A 22585-nucleotide genomic window follows, 5' to 3' on the forward strand; every position below is an offset into this window, starting at 1 on the left:
CCCTTTTTCAGTTTCGCAGTGACGAGTTACTAATACCTCTCTATCATCAAACGCTCATGCATTGTAGAAAACAAGAGCCTATAATTTCTTGAATTTATACCTGCTTAGACTAACCAAAGTGTTCTGGACAAGGGACTGATATAAAAATGTCACAAAAGCCAAAAATGACACAGGGAATGTTAGGCCATTAAAAGTTCCCATGCATGTTTTTGACCTGCTTCTTGGACAGCAAACTCCATGGGATGAATTTAAAATCTGTTGATCCTATTACTTCACTATTAAAGCTTCACGGCCTGGCCCAACACCAATATAATCGATTGGTATTCCAGGTAAACTCTCGATCCTTTCCACATAGAGGCAAGCAGCAGATGGTAAGTCTTGATAGCTTCTCACTTTAGATATATCAGCCTGCCATCCAGGCAGATCTTCATAAATAACCTGCATGTGACCAAGTTATATTAGAATTGGGTAACAGAGAAGAGAAAAATGCTTTTATCAAAATTTGAGTTTGAAATGAGAAACTTTCTCAAGGAAACAAGATTTCAAATAACATTGACATGACATAATGTTAGAAACAAACTACAAGGAAAAAGGAATATGACATATGCAGAATATTATCTACAAAGATACAAATAAAACTATATACCGAGAGAGACTCAAACTGGTAGCAGGTCCAACACAAATGACCAAATAAAATAAAATTAACAGTTAGATCCATTAAATTTATTAGTCAAAAGAATGCAAAAATGTGTTGTCAAGAAAAAATTGAGGGTCAAAGGTTCAAGTGCAATTTGATTTCTTCTCTATTTGAAGATCGGAAAGAAAAAGACAGAAAGATCTTCGGATGATACCTTTACTGGTCATGGAACCCATTATCATCATGAACTGTTTAATACATGCTTGACATTCCTTTTTACGACCCTTGGGCATTAACTGGACACTAATTCCAAGAATCTTGAAAATACCAGCTAGAAACATTGTGAGTTTATCAGCCAGTGGTGAAATAGTGGCAGAAAATCAGGAGATGATGGAAAATTTCATTATCCAACACAATTGCACTGGCTGAATTTTACCAGCCACTACAAATAGTGTTTTATAGATGAAAACACATCATTATCATGCAAGTAAACTATATATGCATTAGTATAATTTCTCTTTTTAGCTGCTACTTTTTCTTCAGATATGGTAGTATGATTTGTTGGTTACATAACCTTTTTCAGTTTCGCAGTGACGAGTTACTAATACCTCTTTGTCATCAAACGCTCATGCATTGTAGAAAACAAGAGCCTATAATTTCTTGAATTTATTCCTGCTTAGACTAACCAAAGTGTTCTGGACAAGGGACTGATATAAAAAAGTCACAAAAGCCAAAAATGACACAGGGAATGTTAGGCCATTAAAAGTTCCCATGCATGTTTTTGACCTGCTTCTTGGACATCAAACTCCATGGGATGACTTTAAAATCTGTTGATCCTATTACTTCACTATTAAAGCATCACGGCCTGGCCCAACACCAATATAATCGATTGGTATTCCAAGTAAACTCTCGATCCTTTCCATATAGAGGCAAGCAGCAGATGGTAAGTCTTGATAGCTTCTCACTATAGATATATTAGCCTGCCATCCAGGCAGATCTTCATAAATAACCTGCATGTGACCAAGTTATATTAGAATTGGGTACCAGAGAAGAGAAAAATGCTTTTATCAAAATTTGAGTTTGAAATGAGAAACTTTCTCAAGGAAACAAGATTTCAAATAACCTTGACATGACATAATGTTAGAAACAAACTGCAAGGAACAAGGAATATGTCATATGCAAAATATTATCTACAAAGATACAAATAAAACTATATACCGAGAGAGACTCAAACTGGTAGCAGGTCCAACACAAATGACCAAATAAAATAAAATTAACAGTTAGATCCTTGAAATTTATTAGTCGAAAGAATGCAAAAATGTGTTGTGAAGAACAAATTGAGGGTCAAAGGTTCAAGTGCAATTTGATTTCTTCTCTATTTGAAGATCGGAAAGAAAATGCCAGAAAGATCTTCGGATGATACCTTCACTGGTCATGGAACCCATTATCATCATGAACCTTTTAATACATGCTTGACATTCCTTTCTACAACCCTTGGGCATTAACTAGACACTAATTCCAAGAATCTTGAAAATATCAGCTACAAACATTGTGAGTTTATCAGCCAGTGGTGAAATAGTGGCAGAAAATCAGGAGATGATGGAAAATTTCATTATCCAACACAATTGCACTAGCTGAATTTTACCAGCCACTGCAAACAGTGTTTTATAGCTGAAAACACATCATTATCATGCAAGTAAACTATATATGCATTAGTATAATTTCTCTTTTTAGCTGCTGCTTTTTCTTCAGATATGGTAGTATGATTTGTTGGTTACGTACCCTTTTTCAGTTTCGCAGTGACGAGTTGCTAATAACTCTCTGTCATCAAACGCTCATGCATTGTAGAAAACAAGAGCCTATAGTTTCTTGAATTTATTCCTGCTTAGACTAACCAAAGTGTTCTGGACAAGGGACTGATATAAAAAAGTCACAAAAGCCAAAAATGACACAGGGAATGTTAGGCCATTAAAAGTTCCCATGCATGTTTTTGACCTGCTTCTTGGACAACAAACTCCATGGGATGGCTTTAAAATCTGTTGATCCTATTACTTCACTATTAAAGCATCACGGCCTGGCCCAACACCAATATAATCAATTGGTATTCCAAGTAAACTCTCGATCCTTTCCACATAGCAGCAAGCAGCAGATGGTAAGTCTTGATAGCTTCTCACTTTAGATATATCAGACTGCCATCCAGGCAGATCTTAATAACCTGCATGTGACCAAGTTATATTAGAATTGGGTACCAGAGAAGAGAAAAATGCTTTTATCAAAATTTGAGTTTGAAATGAGAAACTTTCTCAAGGAAACAAGATTTCAAATAACCTTGACATGACATAATGTTAGAAACAAACTGCAAGGAAAAAGGAATATGACATATGCAGAATATTATCTACAAAGATACAAATAAAACTATATACCGAGAGAGACTCAAACTGGTAGCAGGTCCAACACAAATGACCAAATAAAATAAAACTAACAGTTAGATCCATGAAATTTATTAGTCAAAAGAATGCAAAAATGTGTTGTCAAGAACAAATTGAGGGTCAAAGGTTCAAGAGGCGAAAATTATGGGGCCAAAGCCTCAGTGCAAACAAGCTTTCTGTAAGTTTTAGCAAAATAATTCATACATATACAATGTAGAGTACTAAAATAGTGGATTTCTGATTTTTTAAAGGTAGAGATTGCAGCATACCACTCGATATAATGATCATCGTAAATGAAGCTGTTTGATTAAACCTCACAAGGATGTGAAGCTTAAGCAGACAGCATCAGATAGGCTGACATTAATGTAACTGTTGTCCATGGTATAAACAAATATGCTTCATTTAGTTGTTGCCTATATGGTACTATTCTACTGATTATGGATTTGAACCATATATGTATTCGTATAATCTAAAGATCAAAACACAGGCTTGTAGATGCCGGCCTTACATCTAGTCACGGTATTTTTTCACTTATTATGCCTGACATTCCCCTTTTTCAACTGTTATGCATCACAAAATGTTTTTCAAGATACTTGCAATACTCATACATAATAATTACAGAAGCATACTATTTTAAGTTGCCCGTTAAGTAATTGAGATCCATGGCTCTGAATTGAAAGGAAAGTACCTCTACTTTTTGCAGAAGGTCAAGGTCCGTAGGAAAAGATTTCAACACATTTCCATCAGGCCCTTTATAGGCTATCCCAAGCCTAATTCGAGATAACCCAGAAAGTACGTCAAGCTTTGTCAGATTAAGTGCTGAGAAACTATTGATTTGACAAGAATATTTAAGTGCAACCAGATCTAGCCAACCACAACGACGAGGCCGGCCAGTTGTGGTGCCATGTCCAGCTGATCGAAGATCTTCACCCGTTTCATCCGAGAGTTCTGTCGGGTAAGGACCTGAACCAACTCTTGTTGTGTACGCTTTAGCATGCAGATCAAAACCGTGGTTAGTCATCAGTAAATTTTTAAAACTTTCTTGATGTATCCAATTTTCATTAGAACTTTAACCTGCATGAATTTGCATATGCATGTTAATAAAAAATCATCTCACATACCACACCAATCATATCACCAGTATGTCTTGGAGCAATACCAAGTCCAGTACAGATTCCACGGGCAGATGGATTAGAAGAAGTGACAAATGGATAAGTTCCAAAATCGACATCTAACATGGTCGCCTGGCCGCCTTCAACCAAAATCTTCTTCCCGCTTGAAAATGCATCATTCATCAAATGAACAGTGTCAGCAATATAAGGTTCTAGTCGCTTAGAATATCTCTTGTAATGCTCCACTTCAGTCTGTAACATGCCTTTACTATACTCAAAGCCTTTAAAACGGGATGCGGCATCATGCAAAAGAATATCCAACTTCTCAGGAAATGTATCCATGTGCCTCAAATCAATTACCCGAATACCATTTCGGATTGCCTTGCTTGCATAGCAAGGACCAATCCCTCTTTTTGTCGTTCCAATTAACGACCCTGCAAGTTCTGCTTCTCTCATTCCATCAATAGTTTGATGGAAATCAAATAGTAAATGAGCACGGTCAGAAATCAACAGTCTTCCTTTGCAAGAAACTCCATTAGACTCAAGCCCGTCTATCTCTTCAAATAGTCCTGGAAGATGCACAACAGCTCCATTCCCAATAACGCATAGGGTTTTCTCATTCACTATTCCAGAAGGGACAAGGTGAAGAGCAAATTTCTTTCCCTCGCTATTGTATATGGTGTGACCTGCATTTGCCCCTCCCTGCGATAAAGATGTAGTATAATCGGTAAATATACTTACCAGTTAAGATGGATTTAACGACAATGAAAAAAAATGGAGGATGGGTAAGTACCTGACAATGGGCCACAATATCATAGCGCTGTGCTAAAACTTCAACGAGCTTGCCCTTTCCTTCGTCACCCCACTGAGTTCCCAGCACTGCACACACGTGACTCTAGGATTTAAAAGGATCTTCCGCTTTCTCTGCGTCGGCCTCCTCGACGCTGGCATTGCATTTTATCCTTCTACTCTACAGTACAATTCGACCTTTAGCCTAATGCAAGTTCACAGAATGCGCAAACCCTGACCGCAACCCCTGCTGCCTCTTCTTCTTATCATGCGCTAATCAGCGCAGATGCCATTTATTCCCACAGACTGCGGATTGAGAAACCATAAAAACCCCAAATCCCTGGCAGAAGCTATGATCCAGTTCAGGCAGATAGCTTTTTTTTTTTTATCTCGGAGGGTAATCCAGAATGGAACTGGGGTAAAGGGGGCTGAAACTGAAGGATTTGAACAGAAGGAAACAGTTAAACATTCAGGAAAGCCATGAATAAAATTTGCCCCAGAGAGTCGATGGAGCCCGTTTCAGAGATCTGTCAGGCAGCACGGGAAGCAAGAGCGGAGAAGACGAAAAGGGTACAAGCAAATCTTTCAGGCTCTGATCTACCAGCATTCAGGCAAGGGTTCGTGAACCGTTGCAATCACTCAACTACCTTCCCTTGATCTACCTTCCCTACCTTCCCTGGATCGAACGATTAACAATCTTCTAGTCTTCTAACCCATAATCTAACGGCACACTGGAATGATAAGTAGATTTTAGGGAAACACCTTACAGCGTAAAAACGCAGCATAAAAATAAAAACGCGTTACAGCATAAAAATATAAAATTTGAAGATAAACCTTTCAAATCAGTAGCGAGTAGTGAGATCAGTGAGGCGAAAAATTAAAAAATTGTATTGAGGTGAGAAGTGGGATTTCTAAATGAACAAAAAAACACTGGTTAAACCGTGAACAGTGCAATGCTAAATACAGTGTTGACACGGATGAGTGAACATGTTGAATAAGAAAATATACGTTTAGCGGTAAAATCGCCTAAGCTCATATACCATGTTGAGTCGGACACAAAAATTTAGGCAACCGCGACCCCAAAGTCTGAAGAGAGTATATTAAAAAAACAAACCAATATGTTAAATTGAGTGGAGTTGTTCGAGAAAATTATTATTGAGGGTGTTTAATTTATAGATGGAATAATTTTTTCTTAAAACAATTTTAGAAAGGAATCTAATTTATTATTTAGAGTGTTTAATTTATAAATGGAATAAATTTTTCTTAAAACAATTTCATGTAATTTTTTTGTTTTTTAATAATTCCTACCAATTTTATTTAAAATTAATCAAAAAAACATGTACTGGAAAACATATATGCCTCTCAGTTGTCTTCACTATGTTATTTTAACATTATATTAACACTACTGCTCAGTTTCCACTTCATATGGGTTATGCAAGTTGATAAATTTATTATTTCAGATTTTGAGTAGTTTATTATTTCCATTATTTAAATGTATATTTTGGTTTGCCGCTTCTAATTTTGTTGGATATCATTGGTCGCTACACGAAGAGAGGTAGCCGAGGAGTGTAGGAGACATTTTCTGGAGCAATATAGTGATTTGGAGTTATTTCAGCCTGTGATGGCAGAGGGGCTCACAAATGTCAGCACCCCTGCAAATATCAAGATTGTAGTCAGGAATTCAGATTCCCAATATTTATATTCACCGTTGAGTAATGGATTTCTCTGCAATGAAAGGGATGCATAGAAATTGTATAATGGTGAACTTCAGAAATAATTGAAGTTTGTTACAGCCTGCAGGTGTTTGCAATGGCTATGCCCTCAGCATGTGCCCCACTGTAAGCTGGTGCATATAGACTTGTATGTTGTGGAACTATCAAGTGCTATTATTTTACACATCGAGAAGCTTTTACAAAACTTCTAATTTATGTCACAGTCATAGGAATGGACCATACATTATATTAACACTACTTGTCATTTTCCATTTCATATGGTTTATGCAAGTTCATAAATTTATTATTTCCACTATTCAAATGTTTTTTCTTTGTTTGTCGCCTCTAATTTTGTTGGATATCATTATTCGCTACACTGTGACCCGGTAATATTTAACACATTGAAAAGCTTTTACAAAATTTTTAATTTATGTCACACTAATGCGAATAAATCGTATTGTTTCAATTTAAGATTTTTTGTTGTTTAAAATACATTTTTGAATGCATAAATGGATTCAACACCCTGAAAAACTCTTGAGACAGTCAAATTATGCAGATTAAACAAATTAAAATCAAGTTTTTAAAAATTCATGTCGAATTTTGATTAAAATTAACCCGGAAAAATGTCGTGAAAGAGACCATTTCGTCTATAAGTTAGACTACACCATTTATTTTCAACTCACCTCTGCACATGTCATAAGCATACATTTTTTGTTTATTAAGTGTTCGGATGGGGTCCCCTGGGTCAGTTTTTTGGGGCAAAAGCCCAAATTTTGATGTAAAAAGATGTAAATTCTCCGCAAATTGTGGACACGGAGCGCGTAGCTAGTCAAGAGTCAAATATGGTCTTTACCCTTGTTTATGTAAACTTGAGTCAGTTTTTTGAGATCTACCCATGGTCTGTGGACCATGGGATTGTATAAATAGGTGTCTTAAAGAGTCTAAGAGAGATGTCTTAGATGTAATGGGTCAATAGAAGTGAAGTAATAGCACAAAGAAGTAGGTCAAATAGGGGAAGAAAGGCTCTGAAGCTAAGTGCGCAGAGGCCTAGAGTAGTGTCTACAGCTAAGTGCGCAGGGAAGATTAGGTCTCTAAACCTTTACTGAAGATCAATAAAGACGACTGTAGTAGAAATTCCTATGTTTTATCTCCTTACTTTTGTGATATATGTTATGATGAATGATGTCTTTATAAAATAATGTTGTATTGATGCGCAAATTTAATGGATACATTCAATTAACTGAATGCAATTAATGATAAGTGATTATGCGAAGATAATAGGACTTTCTATTATGTTTATCAAGTACTTAGTTAGAAGTAAGTAAATACTGATCTAAGGACAACCTATGGTGCATGTAAGTAGCTAATTTTCATGTTTAGAATCTACAAAATACGATCGTAGACCTTCGCGGAGGTCTAGAGGCCATTAGAGGGAAGATACAATACCAGGTCTTAAGGGCTTGGAGATCTACGTGAAGGCAGATCTAGGGTGTGAAAAGGGCATCACACTGATCTCTGGGTGCAGAAACTTGGTTTCAGTGTCCCCCCATACTACTTCAGGTAAGACTTCAGTTTGCGCACCGCGGATTGATGCCAAAAGGGCAAGTAGTGTAGGGATTTGTTTGGTGTAACTAACTCTGAACCTGGGTTAGGACCCCCTAAGCCAACAAATGGTTCTGTTGCCGAGACGGGGATCTACATAAAGAGATGTGTGATGTCGCATCACTGGAATTCGACCAAAAAGGAAATTTAGAATTGGTTGGATAGGAAGATGCACAAATTCACGGTGCAGGAGAACATGAACCTGCACTTGTCAAAAGAAGAATGGTTGGACAAATATTTATACACTGAGATACACGAAACTTTTTTTCTGCACCTTCCTGATCAAGCTGTATGAGTGAATAGCTAAATTGGCAGACGACCAAGGAAGGTGGAGGCTTGACGGTCCAATAGTGTGGACCCCGGAATTAGTGCGGAGATTGGAAGATTTTGAGGATAAGATCACGCACGATGTTGATCACTGGCTTGATTGGGTCATAGGAGGATTTGTGACAAAGTTCGCAGTTGATACTTCAGTCAGTTAAGTGAAGCAGAGTGACGCTTCTTCAAGGGACCGCGAGGTAACTATTTAAGATCTTTGAATACTTGGATTAAGATGCTCTTATGTGAAAAGCGAGTTACACCATTGCCTTGATTTTTGGATCTACGTGAAGTGGATGAAGCTTTAGAAACCAAGAAAAAGCAGGGCCTGAATATAGCACGGTGATTGGACCTCCTTCAAGTAACGAGGAAGGAGCGGTACAGGCCTCACCACATAGTGCTATCCAATTGATAAGACAAGGTTTTTCAAGGACACATCATCCATCCACCCCACCTCCACCTTCACCTCCACAACACACACCCTCGCCTACACTGCCATCTCCACCACTTCCATTCAACATGTCGAGTACAATGAAGTTGCGAGTTTTCAAGGGTCTAGGAAGTGAGGATCCCAATCAGTTTTGGTTTGTTGCGAAGGCTGTGTGGACATCACAGAAAATTATGGATGATAGTATAAAGATTTGTTGGATATCATTCGGTGCTCCACTATGATGTGCTATTATTTTACACATTGAGAAGCTTTTACAAAACTTGTAATTTATGTCACAATAATAGGAATGGCCCATACATTATATTAACACTACTTGTCATTTTCCATTTCATATGGTTTATGCAAGTTCATAAATTTATTATTTCAGATTTTGATTAATTTATTATTTACATTGTATGTTTGGTTAAAGTCAATATGGTAGTATCTATATCTCATTTTTTACTTCCCACTTGGGTGGCACACCTTTTGGCTCTTGGAACACTTAATTTTTATGCATGTAAAATCTTTTAGACAACTAGTACTTCTATTCTTTTATACATCTTTCTAATGATGCCTTCACAACCATGAACTTAGTGTCTTATATTTTGTCACAAGAAGAGAGTTGCATGCTTCTTCCTTGACCTAATCAATCTCTTCACTTGGTGGGATCAGACTAGAGAGATGTTAGACTTCCCCTTATTTGCATTGATGAAAAATAATTGCAGTCCTTGATGATGTCGTATTGGGTTTACCTTATCATGAAAATGACATCCTTCTTACACAAGTAAAGACTCTAAGCACTTCATTGCAAGGACCAAGGGACACCACATTGACTTAATATACTCCATTAATAAAATTCACACTAATATAAAATATAATCTTACATAACTGAATAAAATTTAACTCTTAATATTTGTTGATTCCAAAGGGTTTGGATGAGAGTGATCACTCATTTATAAACCAAGCTAACTTACTAGGTACTTTATAATATGGTTGGCCAATGAACCAAAATATAACATTAGCATCCACTTTGTTCTTCTTAATTTGAATATCAATATCGAAAAAAATTGTCATATTCTTATCATATTTGTGACAAAGGTCACTCAAGTTCATTTCCTTCTACACTGTTGTGCAAAAGAAATTTTCTCTTCCACATATGAGCTTATTTATATTTCCCTCCATGCATCCACATCTAGAAGATTCTTCTCCCCACCGCCACCCTCTCTTGCATTCTCGCCCACACTAGGTCTCTCTTCCTCTCTCCACTTTTCCTTCAATCTCTCTCCCCTACTCTTCCCCAACCTCTCTCTTGGCCTATCTCTCCCTCCATATATTTCTTTCTCCACCTCCATTACTCTTTCTCACTCTTCGCTTATCTCTTATTCTCTCCCCCTCCCCACTCCTCTCTCTACCCTTCTATCTAAATTTCTCCCTGTACCCCCCTCTCAACCTCTCTCTATAAAATTCCTTTTTTTTGCACCCCATATAGATGTCACTATATTAATTTGTTTATATAATTTATGTGAAAGTGAAATTAATGATTGAGATGAAGGAGAGGATATAGGTTCATAGTTCTGAAGTGGAAAGGTTGCTTGTGGTGTGTCAAAAACATACCACACCCAACTCATTTACTTCCATTACCTATCGCCCTGATGAATTGAATAAATTGCACAAATAGTGATACAAGAGGATCCCAAAAGACCAAAATTTTGAAGTCTTCAAATATCAGAAAACCTACCTCAAATTGAAGAGATCATCACTCTAAATCTAATAGTGCAAATAATGCCTCAATCTGACATTGTATGCAAAATTTATGACCAAATGAAGTTTTTGTCGAATAGCAAAATTTTTTTGCAGGCGTACCTTAGGGTGCTGTGTGGCGCTCCCATACGCCGCAATGTATTAGTATGGACAACATCTTGTTAGCGATGGTATGAATCCTAGTCCAACTAGATTACAACACATGGCAGTACAGATCGGTGACTGGGAAATTGATTGGGTACAGGGAGACCAATGGCATGATGCCACATGGGCCAATTAGTTGGCACCACATGGCACCATGGTGGCAACCCATGGGGCCCAGTTAAATCTACATGGAATTTTTATTTGATTTTATGGGATGGTTAATCTAGTGGCTGGTGGAAAGGATTTAATGGTGAATTTTGTCACATTACTAATTAACGGGTGGTTGGAAAAATACGTGATCGAGGAACATTTGTTTTATTTTATAAAGATACCAATACTTGATGGTCATGGGGTTTGAACCCTTGAACTACCATATGGGAAAAAGACAATATATGGTAGGGTCGTTGTTGGGCCAACAAATCGATGTTGGTTATATCACCCACCAAATTATATCTAAATGACCATTGTGTATTCGACGAGAGGAGGAACCAAAATGATGCCTGCATGGACCGAAACCCACTTGGAACCAAGAGCCGAGGGGAAGAACTATGTGCACCCTAAATTGGGATTTATGGTTCCAATAGGGGAATATTCCAAAAATATTCTCCCACAAAATTTGCATTGAATTTTTTAGATTCTCTGAGGGGCTAGACTTACAAGTGACTGAATATGGTCAAGTTTATACTCAAATTTTCAAGATGATTTCACTAGCACAGTTTGTTTTTGGATCCCAGTAGTCCATTATCAGGTAACTCTTAAGAGTGGATGTATAATTATGTATTTTTATATGTTCTCCTTATTTTTTCTTGGATGAATGAAGAGGTCTCTCCACTATTGAAGCAAGGCCCAGAGATATAGTCCACACTAAACAAAATCCGTTATCAAATTTTTGTGTGCATTGTATTTATGGTTTCATTTATGTTTCCTCTTTTCTAAGTGTTTTCACATGTTGTTTTTCATGCAATTATGTAAACATCAATGACATAAATATCTTGGATCATATTTGGTATCAGAGTGGTCTTCTTGTTGATGTGATTTGTGAGTGTGAATGATAATCAGGGCCAAGCTCAAAAAGGGTGAAGGTGAACTTAAATCCTTTGATCCAGAGATTGGACATGCAATACAAAGAAGGAAAATGACATATGACAATGCCAATACTGAGGAGGAGTAAGATTTATGCAAGGATTTTTATGCCATGGAGAATAAGGTAGACAAATTGTTTGCAGATTATGAGAAGAAATTGGAAAACGTGGAAAAAAAGAAGGAAGAGAAAGAAGACGATCATGCATCGGTAAATTAGGAAAATGAAGGAGAACCTAATGAACCTCCATCTCCATGTTCCATTGTATGTTCTACTTCTTCATCTTCTTCTCATTGTTCTACTAATAAGCCTAGAAGATCTTCTAAGAAGATTTTTTTTTTGAAGTCAGATGTAAATTTTATTTTTTCCATGTTTAACGAAGAAGGTAATGCATAAAAATTAAATAATTGGATAATAAAGATTGAAGTATATTTATGGATGAAACATATCAAAGAAGATGAGGCCAATATCTAGTTAGCATATCTTTTGTTGTGAGGCACCTCTCTCATATGGTGGTAGAGGAAACCTTGGAAAGCTAGAAAACATTTGGGTAAACTTCTTTCTTCCTTATCTGAATTTATTTTTGCATTGAGAGATCAATTCTATCCTTTGGGTTATCAACAAAAAGCCATGAATAAATGGAAATATTTGAGGCAAGGTAAAGGGAAATTTTTTCAAATTTTCACAAAAGAATTTATGAAGAAAGCTTTATCATTGGGCATTCCTTTAGATTCACTTAAAATCGTGATGAAATATATTGGTTCTATACATAGTTATATCTTGCATTCTTTACTATTTTTTGAACCCACTACTATTGATGCAACTAGTGTGAAGGTTCTCCATATTCAAATCATGGGTAAACATGACAAGGAAGATCATCCAAACCTCATAATAGAAAATTCAAAGGAAAAGGAAAGGGAAAGGAAAAGAAGAAAACGAAAACCAATAAAGAAGAAAGAAAGCCATATTGTACACATTACAAGGAAGGGCACGATGAACATAATTGTTCAAAGTTGAATCCAAAATTGAAGCTAAAGATATTTGGTGTAAAAGGGAGGTAGAGGACAATGGAAACCATGTAACATGACCTTGTATCTGATTCTAGTGAAGAGACACATATTACAACTTTGGGCATACAAGGTCACAACTCTCTTCACGTTAATTCAAACTCTAAATTTCATGCTTATTCAAGTTATACTTATGAGTCTCTTGTTGACGAATGGAAAAGGACTGAATTGTTCCATAGTAGGGTTCTAGTAAAACATACCAAAGTAAAAACAATATTTGACCTAGGCTCTCAAGTCAATCTAATTTTAAAATCAACTATTAAGAAGTTGGGAATGTAAATCAAATCTCATCCAAAACCCTACATGTTGGCTTGTTGGGGCCTGACCCAGGTTCGAAGATGATTTAGCCAAACAAATCCCGGTACTACTGGCCCTTTCGGAAACAGTGCGCGGAGCGCAGACTGAGGTCTCACCCCAAGTAGTATGGGAGGGTGCTAGAACAAGGTTTCCGCACCCTGGGGATGTCTGATGGGTTCCAAGTGGTCCACGGTTTGACCCTGCGCGCACGTCGCTACGTGCACTGATCAGTACCTCGCAGCCTGTGAGGCTGTCTTTGCGCAGCCCTGTTAGCTCTGCTACACTTTCAGTGTGTAAGGATTAAAATCTGGTTGGAAAATGGGTTTTAGCGGCTAAAGAGCTCATGGAAGATTTATTTTACCCTGCCCCTTTTCATTTTTCCCGCTTAATCCCTTCGCAACCCCGTGCACCCCTTTTCCTTTTAGTCCCCGGGTATTTTTATGTTTAACGTTGAAACCCTGATAGCCCTTTATAAATCTTATTAACTTATGTTTTTGTTAAAACACCATGCATATAATATAATTTGTAACCCTCTATTTTGATAGAGCCTGGGCCCGCAGTTTTATTTGTCATGTCACCTGTCGCATCGCCCGAAGCACGTGTCTTAATCCTCCATCGCCTGATCTTCTGCCTGTTGATCCATCGTAACGTTTTCCCTGCCCGTTAACCATCGCCTTCTTCTGCCACCCGATCGTCGTTGGATCTGCCCGACCGCGATCCGACGACCCTCATTCACCCTGTTCATCTCCCTCCTGATAGGTCATTCTAGCATGATCTCCACCGTCCACTTCTCTAATCTAACGGCTTATATTCAAATTGCGCCTTTGTGCCTTCCCATTGCCTTCGGTTAGCATATTTTGATCGTCCATGCAATCCATCCGATGGCCAGTGTTTTCATCTCATCCCCTGTTCATTTTTGAAGTGTTTTTCAGGGTATGCTTCAGTGTTTTTAGGCCCGTTTTGTGTGTGCAAAGGAGAAAGCAAACCATCAACTCCCTGTACTCTGTGCATTAAATTCTCAGCTACCTGCATTCAAAGACAATACGGCCAAGGACGAAAAGAATGTTCCTCGAGCAGTTCAATGACAGTAGCAGTTATTGAAAATTATCAAGATAATATTTCAACTGTTCAGGAAGGACACTGAAATATAGAAAGAGCCATTTTGTTCATTTATAACCGTCAGAATGAATCAGAAGACCCATATCAAATTGTAAATGCAATTGGTGATCCATTAAGACACCTCCACGCATAGCCTAGCAGAGATATTTTGTAAACAGATTCTATATATACTCAGAAAAACGATGTAATAGGTTGATGAGTGTTAGATGAATGCAATTCTGTTGTAAGCTTCAACTTCTGGAGACTGTAACTATTATGTAACCTGCAGCTTCTGGTCTTCATTTCCAACTAATACAAACTTCTTTTGCTATCAATTGCTCATTTTTCACTTCTTCTATGTTCCAGGCTCTACCTGCCATGCATTATTTCATGTGTTGTTGATTTTTTAGCAGTAGAGGGGCTGTCATCCCACCTCTATGTTAGAATTTAGCTGTTGCATTGAAATTGCTTGTAGGTTTATGCTGTTTTAATGCATAGAGAGCGGTCATCCTGTCTGTGTATTAGAAACCAGATTTACAGACCTTTTAATTGGTTGCAGTCGGCCATCACAGGGTCTTGTGCATCTGCTGGTGTAGTTAGTCTTCTTCATCATCACCTTATCCTCAAACTGTGAGTTATTGGTGGTTAAAAGCCTTGTAGTCTGGGGGTGTTCACCCATGTCTGGGGTCAATCATAGTAGAAGTGGTTATCTGGCTTGAATATGTAGCATTTCTTTCATTCATCCATCATTTTATCCAACTTTTGTTGAGATTGTAATGTTCCCGAGCATCACTAATATACAACCTAGGTGAGTTTCTTGGGGTGATAACATTAATTGGCGTCGTTGCTGGGGAGAGGAGAGTCGAAGCTCAGCTTCCCTGGGAGAATGAAATAGCTTCAAATTTTGATGACAGACAAGGTTTGAACACAGTTTCTGGTTGTAATCATCTGTCTGGCGACTCCATTGGAGGAAGACCAACCTTTGGCGACTCCACATTGAAGTTCTGGCTCAGTTTGTGAGACACACTCAAAGAAATCCTCAGAAATCTCCAGCTGAACCATTGCCTGAACCTGAGAGGACTGCTAAATCGAAGAAAGCTTCACAAAAAGGGGCATCAGGATCAGGTAAGCCTAAGAAATCTAATTCATCTTCGAAAGATAAAGTTGTGATTGAAGATTTACAGTTTGAAGATTTAGAAGTCAGCACCGTTAATAAAGAAAAACCTTTAGAGATTAGTTTAGCCCCTTGCTCAGTTAGTTCCCCTTTGAATCTTAGTCCAAAGAAAGCTTCCCATTCAGTCCAAAACATCCCTTTATCTCTGCCATCCATCATATTACTCCCTGCCATTCACCCTGCTAGTGTTCTTCCAAATATTCCAACCATGGCAGGACAACAAGCACCTACGAGGATAGAAAGAATTGTTTCTGCTAGATATGGACCATTGGTCTTGCCTGTTCCTTTAAATCCTATGCCTATGGGAGAATATCAAAAATATATGCCTAAATTTACTGGTACAGAGGGAGTAACAGCAGAAGAATACTTAGAAGATTTTTACAGTTATGCTGATAATTTAGATATAAGTGAGAATGATGTGTGGATGAGAGTTTTTGTCCAGAGCCTTGATGGAGAGGCTAGGAAGTGGTTTGGAGAATTACCCCAGAGATCAATAATAGATATTGAAGCATTAGATGATGCATTTTTGAAGCAATGGGGAGATAAAAAGGACTTGTTGTATTATCATATTGAGTTTGGTAATCTGAAGAGGGAAAATGGGGAATCAATTCCTGATTTCAATAAAAGATTCAATCGAATGTATAGTAAGATCCCAGCTGAGGTAAAGCCTACTCCTACCTCTGCCAAACTCACTTATGCAAATGCTTTCGACTCTGATTTATGCCTGTTATTGAGAGAAAGAAGATGTGCTACATTGGCAGACATGCAGGATGCAGCCCTAGAAGTAGAATCTAGTATCATGGCTGCAGAGAAACTAAAGAGTCAAGCTGAAAGGAGAAGACAGAGAAGTCAGGCTTCTACTTCTTCTGCATCATCTTCAAAGCCTAAATTAGACAAAATGAGTAAGATGATAGAGTCATTGGCAACTGAAATTTCTAAGCTAAAAGTGGAGTAGAATTCAGGGAAAACAAGGCAGCAAAACACATTTGCTCCAAGAAATCAGAATCCATTCAGAAGAGCAAATGAGTAGTTACAAATAATGCAGAGAGGTCAAGAATCAAAAGAAGAACAAAAAGTTAAAGCTCCTTTCCAAAATTTAGTCATGGAAGAAGAGCAGCATGAGGAGGAGGTCCATGTTTTGGAAGGTGCTCCTTTCCTAACAAGGGCTGCTTATGAGAAAGGAATATCCAAAGGCACTGCTCAACAATTTGTTGTAGCTGTAGAACAACAAGTTGACCAGCAGTGGCAGCCAGCAACAGATCCCTTCCTCCAAGAATTCGAGCCTAAGGCCAGCACATCTTCTAATGGCTATGCAGATCTGCAAGTTGAACAACTTGCTGTTATCCCCAGCACAGTGATCAAAAAGGGAGAAGAAAGCTCCCTATCATCTTTTGTTCCTCTGTCTTCTCAAAAAACAGTCCCTCAAAGTTGCCACTTGAACACTGAGGCAGAACAAAATTCCATGCTCAAGGCTGAAGCTGATCATCTTAGTCTTGATATTCTGAAATCTGCTCAGATGGCCTCTACATAGAATAAAAGGGCAGTTTATCAGAAGACAGAGGAAGAGGATGTGCAGTTTTGGAATTCCTCCTTGGATGAGGATTGTTCAAACAAAGATTCAAGAGAAAATAATATCTTTGTGTCCTCCACACATGAAAACATTGGTTCATCATCCATATTAATTGTGCAGGCCACAGATGACAAAAACAGGTACACAGTAGCCATGATTATTCAGCTACAAAGGCTCCTGTAAAGACTATCCAAGGGGGAAAATATACAGAAGGGAGATGAAGGTTGATCCATTTCTACCTGTGAAGCTCAAAATTCCTAAACTGTTTGAGGTGGAGGATCAAATAAATCCTGTCTTGCTGATATATGACGAACCAGATGACAGGTAACAATTTTGATGGCTCAGCAAATGGGCAATTTTTGAAGTTTAAATTTTCAGGCTTTAATGATTGTAAGCAGTTTCTTGTTCAGTTTCTAGTACATGCTTAGTTTGACTCCATGCCCAATGGATACTAGGCAAATGTTCTTAAATCTGGTTTTTGCATGAAGACATTGGTCTGCAGGTTCTTGAGACCTCACAGGGAGGATCTCATCCCCAGAAGGAGCCAGTGTTAGCTCTGCTACACTTTCAGTGTGTAAGGATTAAAATCTGGTTGGAAAATGGGTTTTGGTGGCTAAGGAGCTCATGGCAGATTTATTTTACCCTTCCCCTTTTCATTTTTCCCGCTTAATCCCTTCGCAACCCTGTGCACCCCTTCTCCTTTTATTCCTCGGGTATTTTTATGTTTAACGTTGAAACCCTGATAGCCCTTTATAAATCTTATTAACTTATGTTTTTGTTAAAACACCACGCATATAATATAATTTGTAACCCTCTATTTTGATAGAGCCCGAGCCCGCAATTTTATTTGTCATGTCACTTGTCGCATCGCCCGAAGCACGTGTCTTAATCCTCCATCGTCCGATATTCTGCCTATTGATACATCATAATGTTTTCCCCGCCCGTTAACCATCACCTTCTTCTGCCACCCAATCACCGTCGGATTTGCCCGACCGTGATCCGACGGCCCTCATTCACCCTGTTCATCTGCCTCCCGATAGATCATTCTAGAATGATCTCCACTGTCCACTTCTCTAATCTAGCGGCTTATATTCAAATTGCGCCTTTGTACCTTCCCATTGCCTTCTGTCAGCATATTTTGATCGTCCATGCAATCCATCCGATGGCTAGTGTTTTCATCTCGGCCCCTGTTCATTTTTGAAGTGTTTTTCAGGGTATGCTTCAGTGTTTTTGGGCCTGTTTTGCGCGCGCAAAGGAGAAAGCAAGCCATCAACTCCCTGTACTCTGTGCATTAAATTCTCAGCTACCTGCATTCAAAGACAATACGGCCAAGGACGAAAAGAATGTTCCTCGAGCAGTTCAATGATAGTAGCAGTTATTGAAAATTATCAAGATAATATTTCAACTGTTCAGGAAGGACACTGAAATATAGAAAAAGCCATTTTGTTCATTTATAACCGTCAGAATGAATCAGAAGACCCATATCAAATTGTAAATGCGGTTGGTGATCCATTAAGACACCTCCACGCATAGCCTAGCAAAGATATTTGTAAACAGATTCTATATATACTCAGAAAAATGATGTAATAGGTTGATGAGTGTTAGATGAATGCAATTCTGTTGTAAGCTTCAACTTCTGGAGACTGTAACTATTGTGTAACCTGTAGCTTCTGGTCTTCATTTCCAACTAATACAAGCTTCTTTTGCTATCAATTGCTCATTTTTCACTTCTTCTATGTTCCAGGCTCTGCCTGTCATGCATTATTTCATGTGCTGTTGATTTTTTAGTAGTAGATGGGCTGTCATCCCACCTCTATGTTAGAATTTCGCTATTGCATTGAAATTGCTTGCAGGTTTCTGTTGTTTTAATGCATAGAGAGCTATCATCCCGTCTGTGTATTAGAAACTAGATTTACAGACCTTTTAACTGGTTGCAGTCGGCCATCACAGGGTCCTGTGCATCTGTTGGTGTAGTCAGTCTTCTTCATCATCACCTTATCCTCAAACTGTGAGTAATTGGTGGTTAAAAGCCTTGTAGTCTGGGGGTGTCCACCCATTTTTGGGGTCAATCATAGTAGAAGTGGTTATCTGGCTTGAATATGCAGCATTTCTTTCATTCATCCATCATTTTATCCAACTTTTGTTGAGATTGTAATGTTCCCGAGTATCACTGATATAAAACCTAGGTGAGTTTCTTGGGGTGATAACAAGCCCTACTGAGGCAACAAAAGAAATTGTGTGGCTCAGGAAAATTCTTGAAGATTTGCAGGTAAAACAAGTACAATCAACTCCACTCATGATTGACAATACCTCTGCAATAAAGTTAGCCATGAACCCAAAGTTCCATGATCGAACGAAGCACATCAATACTAAATATCATCTGATTCGACATCATGTTGAGGCCAAGACAATCCATCTCCATCATTGTTCCACTAATGAGAAAATTGCAGACATCTTCACTAAAGCGCTTGGAAGAGAAAAGCTTGAACGATTCAAAATGATGCTTGGACTCACCAACATCCCTTCAGATTAAGGGGGGAATGTTGACACCTAATCATCAAGATTGGGTGAATAAATACAATTGATGTAAATAAATAATAAGAAATATGAACAGTCATAGGGAGATGAAGTGAATAGTCTCCCTCATGTATATAATAAAGACCTACCTGAAGGAATAATATGAATTAATTTTGTGGAGTTACTACCTGGCCTGACATTTATTTTAGGGTTTATAATATTTATTTTAGGGTTTATATTCCTTGGGTTTGTAATTTTTATCCTTCGGGTTTATTATTCTCTTGGGTTTATAATATCAATCCCTTTGGTTTATTAATCTAAGGTTTCATATTCCTAATGTTTAATATTATTTCCTTGGGTTTATAATCACTTGGGTTTTTAGTATTAATCCCTAGGGTTTATTATTTCGTTGGATTTATAATATCAATCATGGTCAACTATGCCTAATCATGGTCAACTATGTTTTATAAATTCAATCATGGTTGACCATAGTACATCGTATTGTGTCAAATATTGTCTCAATATGAAAATCAATCATTGTTTCAACCATGGTCCAATATCACATCATGACAAATATTGTCTCAGTATGACAATCATGGTCAACCATGGTTTACCATGGTCAATGTTGGTTAACCATGTTTTATAATGACGATGTCTTCTAAAGTTTAAATGAGGGAATGGTGAGGTCTTCCGTATGTCATCATCATTAATTTTTAAGTATATAAGGTTGACATTCATTCAACTATACATAATAATTTTATTTAATTCCCCACCCCTAATACTTCTTCTTCTTTGATATTGGGAATCCTCAAACAAAGATTAAGTTTAAAAAGTTGAGTTTATATGCCCCAACAACACGTGGTCATTATAAGGAAGCTATATGACATTGCTCATTTTAGGTATTATGCTTTTTGTTAAAAGAAATATTTGTTTTTTTCCTTTTCTTTCTGGTTTCATGATAGATTTCCCTGTCGGACTTGAAAAATTCCCTATCATTGAAAATGGACAATAGGTTCACCTTAATCTCAACCCCTCCTTAGATAATATTTGAATTCTTTCTTGTATTTGTAGGTTTTAACCCCGTACAGAAAATTACCTACATATGAATTCTGCATACGAATTCTAAAACACAAAAAATAAATAATGCGAGAGCAGAACACATAAAACACATATACACAAAGATTTTCCCCTGGATCCCAAAACTGGGACTACTAGCTTGATTTTTCATTATGTTCCTTTCAATGTTATAATACATATTTATACATGCTGAAGCATCCAATACCATGGACCAAAAACCATAGCGTCCAATACCATGCACTCAAAACCATCGCGTCCAAAAAAACATGTGCAAAAATCATACAAAAAACCATAGGTGGGTCCGCCCAACCTAACATAGGGTCCAAAACCAAAATTTTCCGGGGCGCTGCCTCGAACCCCATAAAGTGGGGTTACGGGTGCCCCTCAAACCTCCTGTTAACTACGTGGAAAGAATATAACACAACCCAACATTCTCCCACTTGTTGTTTTCTTTCCACAAGGGGCCACAAGAGAGCTTAGTCATTTTTCCAGCCCTGAAATGCCCATTGTCCCTCTACACCAAGAGAAATTCTTAGAGCTCACAGATTTTGTTAATGCATCTGCAGTATTCTTCAAAGTGTCCACCTATACCAGCAACACCTTTTTGTCTTCTATCATATCCCTCACAAAGTGATATTGAACATCAATGTGCTTTGTCTTTGAATGATATGCGGGGTTCTTTGCCAAGAAAATTTCACTTTGGCTGTCACAGTCTATCCTTATAGCTTCCTGTACTAACCCCATACTTGAACACAATCTCTGCAGCCAAACTGCTTCCTTTCTTGCATGAGTAGCTGCCATGTATTCTGCCTTTGTAGTTGATAGTGCCACTACAGATTGTTTCTTACTCATCCAACTGACTGCACCTACAAATAGGTTAAACACATACCCACTTGTAGATCTTCTCTGATCCAGATCTCCAGCCTAGTCTGCATCAACAAAGCCATGAATATCCAACACTCTGTCCAATCCTGGTCTTCCTTGGTAGCACAAACCATAATCACTAGTGCCACGCAAATACCTGAAAACACACTTCACTGTTGTCCAGTGCTCCTTCCCTGGTTTTGACATAAACCTGCTCAATACTCCCATTGCATGTTCAATGTCTGGTCTAGTATAGACCATTGCATACATCAGGCTACCGACTACACTTGCATATGGAACACGGGACATGTCCTCTTCCTCTTCTTGTGTCTTGGGACACTGTTCAGCAGATAACCTCACACCTACAGGAATAGGAACCTTCACCGGTTTACTATCCTGCATATTAAACCTCTGCAATATTGTCTCGACATACTTCCTCTGGTTTAACCAAAGCTTCCTCTTTGCCCGATCTCTTTTAATTTCCATGCCCAAAATATAGTTTGCAGCACCAAGATCTTTCATGTCGAATTTGGAGGACAATTGGGTCTTCAAATCCTGGATAACTTCTTTGTCATTTCCAACCAACAACATATCATCCACATACAAGACTAGATAAATAACACGGTCACCAATTAATTTAAAATACACATAGTGATCTGCTTTGCTTCTGGTGAAGCCAAATCCCCGTATAAATGTATCAAATTTTTGATACCACATCCTTGGTGACTGTTTTAACCCATATAGAGACTTCTTTAACTTACATACCAGTTCTTTCTTATCATTCACCGCAAAGCCTTCAGATTGTTTCATGTAGATCTCCTCTTCTAGATCCCCGTGAAGAAATGTTGTCTTCACATCCATCTGTTCTACCTCAAAATCAAAAGCAGCAACAATAGATAAAAGTAA

General features: G+C 38.0%; 1 protein-coding gene across 1 annotated transcript in view; it reads right to left on the minus strand.

Annotated features, from left to right (window-relative positions):
• The window catches only part of LOC149198873 (adenylosuccinate synthetase, chloroplastic-like), a 186184-nt gene that overhangs the window by 130518 nt on the left and 33081 nt on the right, over positions 1 to 22585 (minus strand). The window contains exons 2-5 of the mRNA XM_089400393.1: positions 4972 to 5073; positions 4186 to 4880; positions 3755 to 4058; positions 215 to 438 (exon numbers count right to left, since the gene is read on the minus strand). Coding sequence (XP_089256519.1) covers positions 268 to 438; positions 3755 to 4058; positions 4186 to 4880; positions 4972 to 5073 — 1272 coding nt within the window. The 3' untranslated portion in view covers positions 215 to 267. The remainder of the gene's footprint in view (positions 1 to 214; positions 439 to 3754; positions 4059 to 4185; positions 4881 to 4971; positions 5074 to 22585) is intronic.

This window comes from Pinus tabuliformis, chromosome 2_1 (assembly GCF_031772625.1).
Source record: "Pinus tabuliformis cultivar Carrire ecotype Pingquan chromosome 2_1, CPIR1, whole genome shotgun sequence".
NCBI lineage: Eukaryota > Viridiplantae > Streptophyta > Pinopsida > Pinales > Pinaceae > Pinus > Pinus tabuliformis.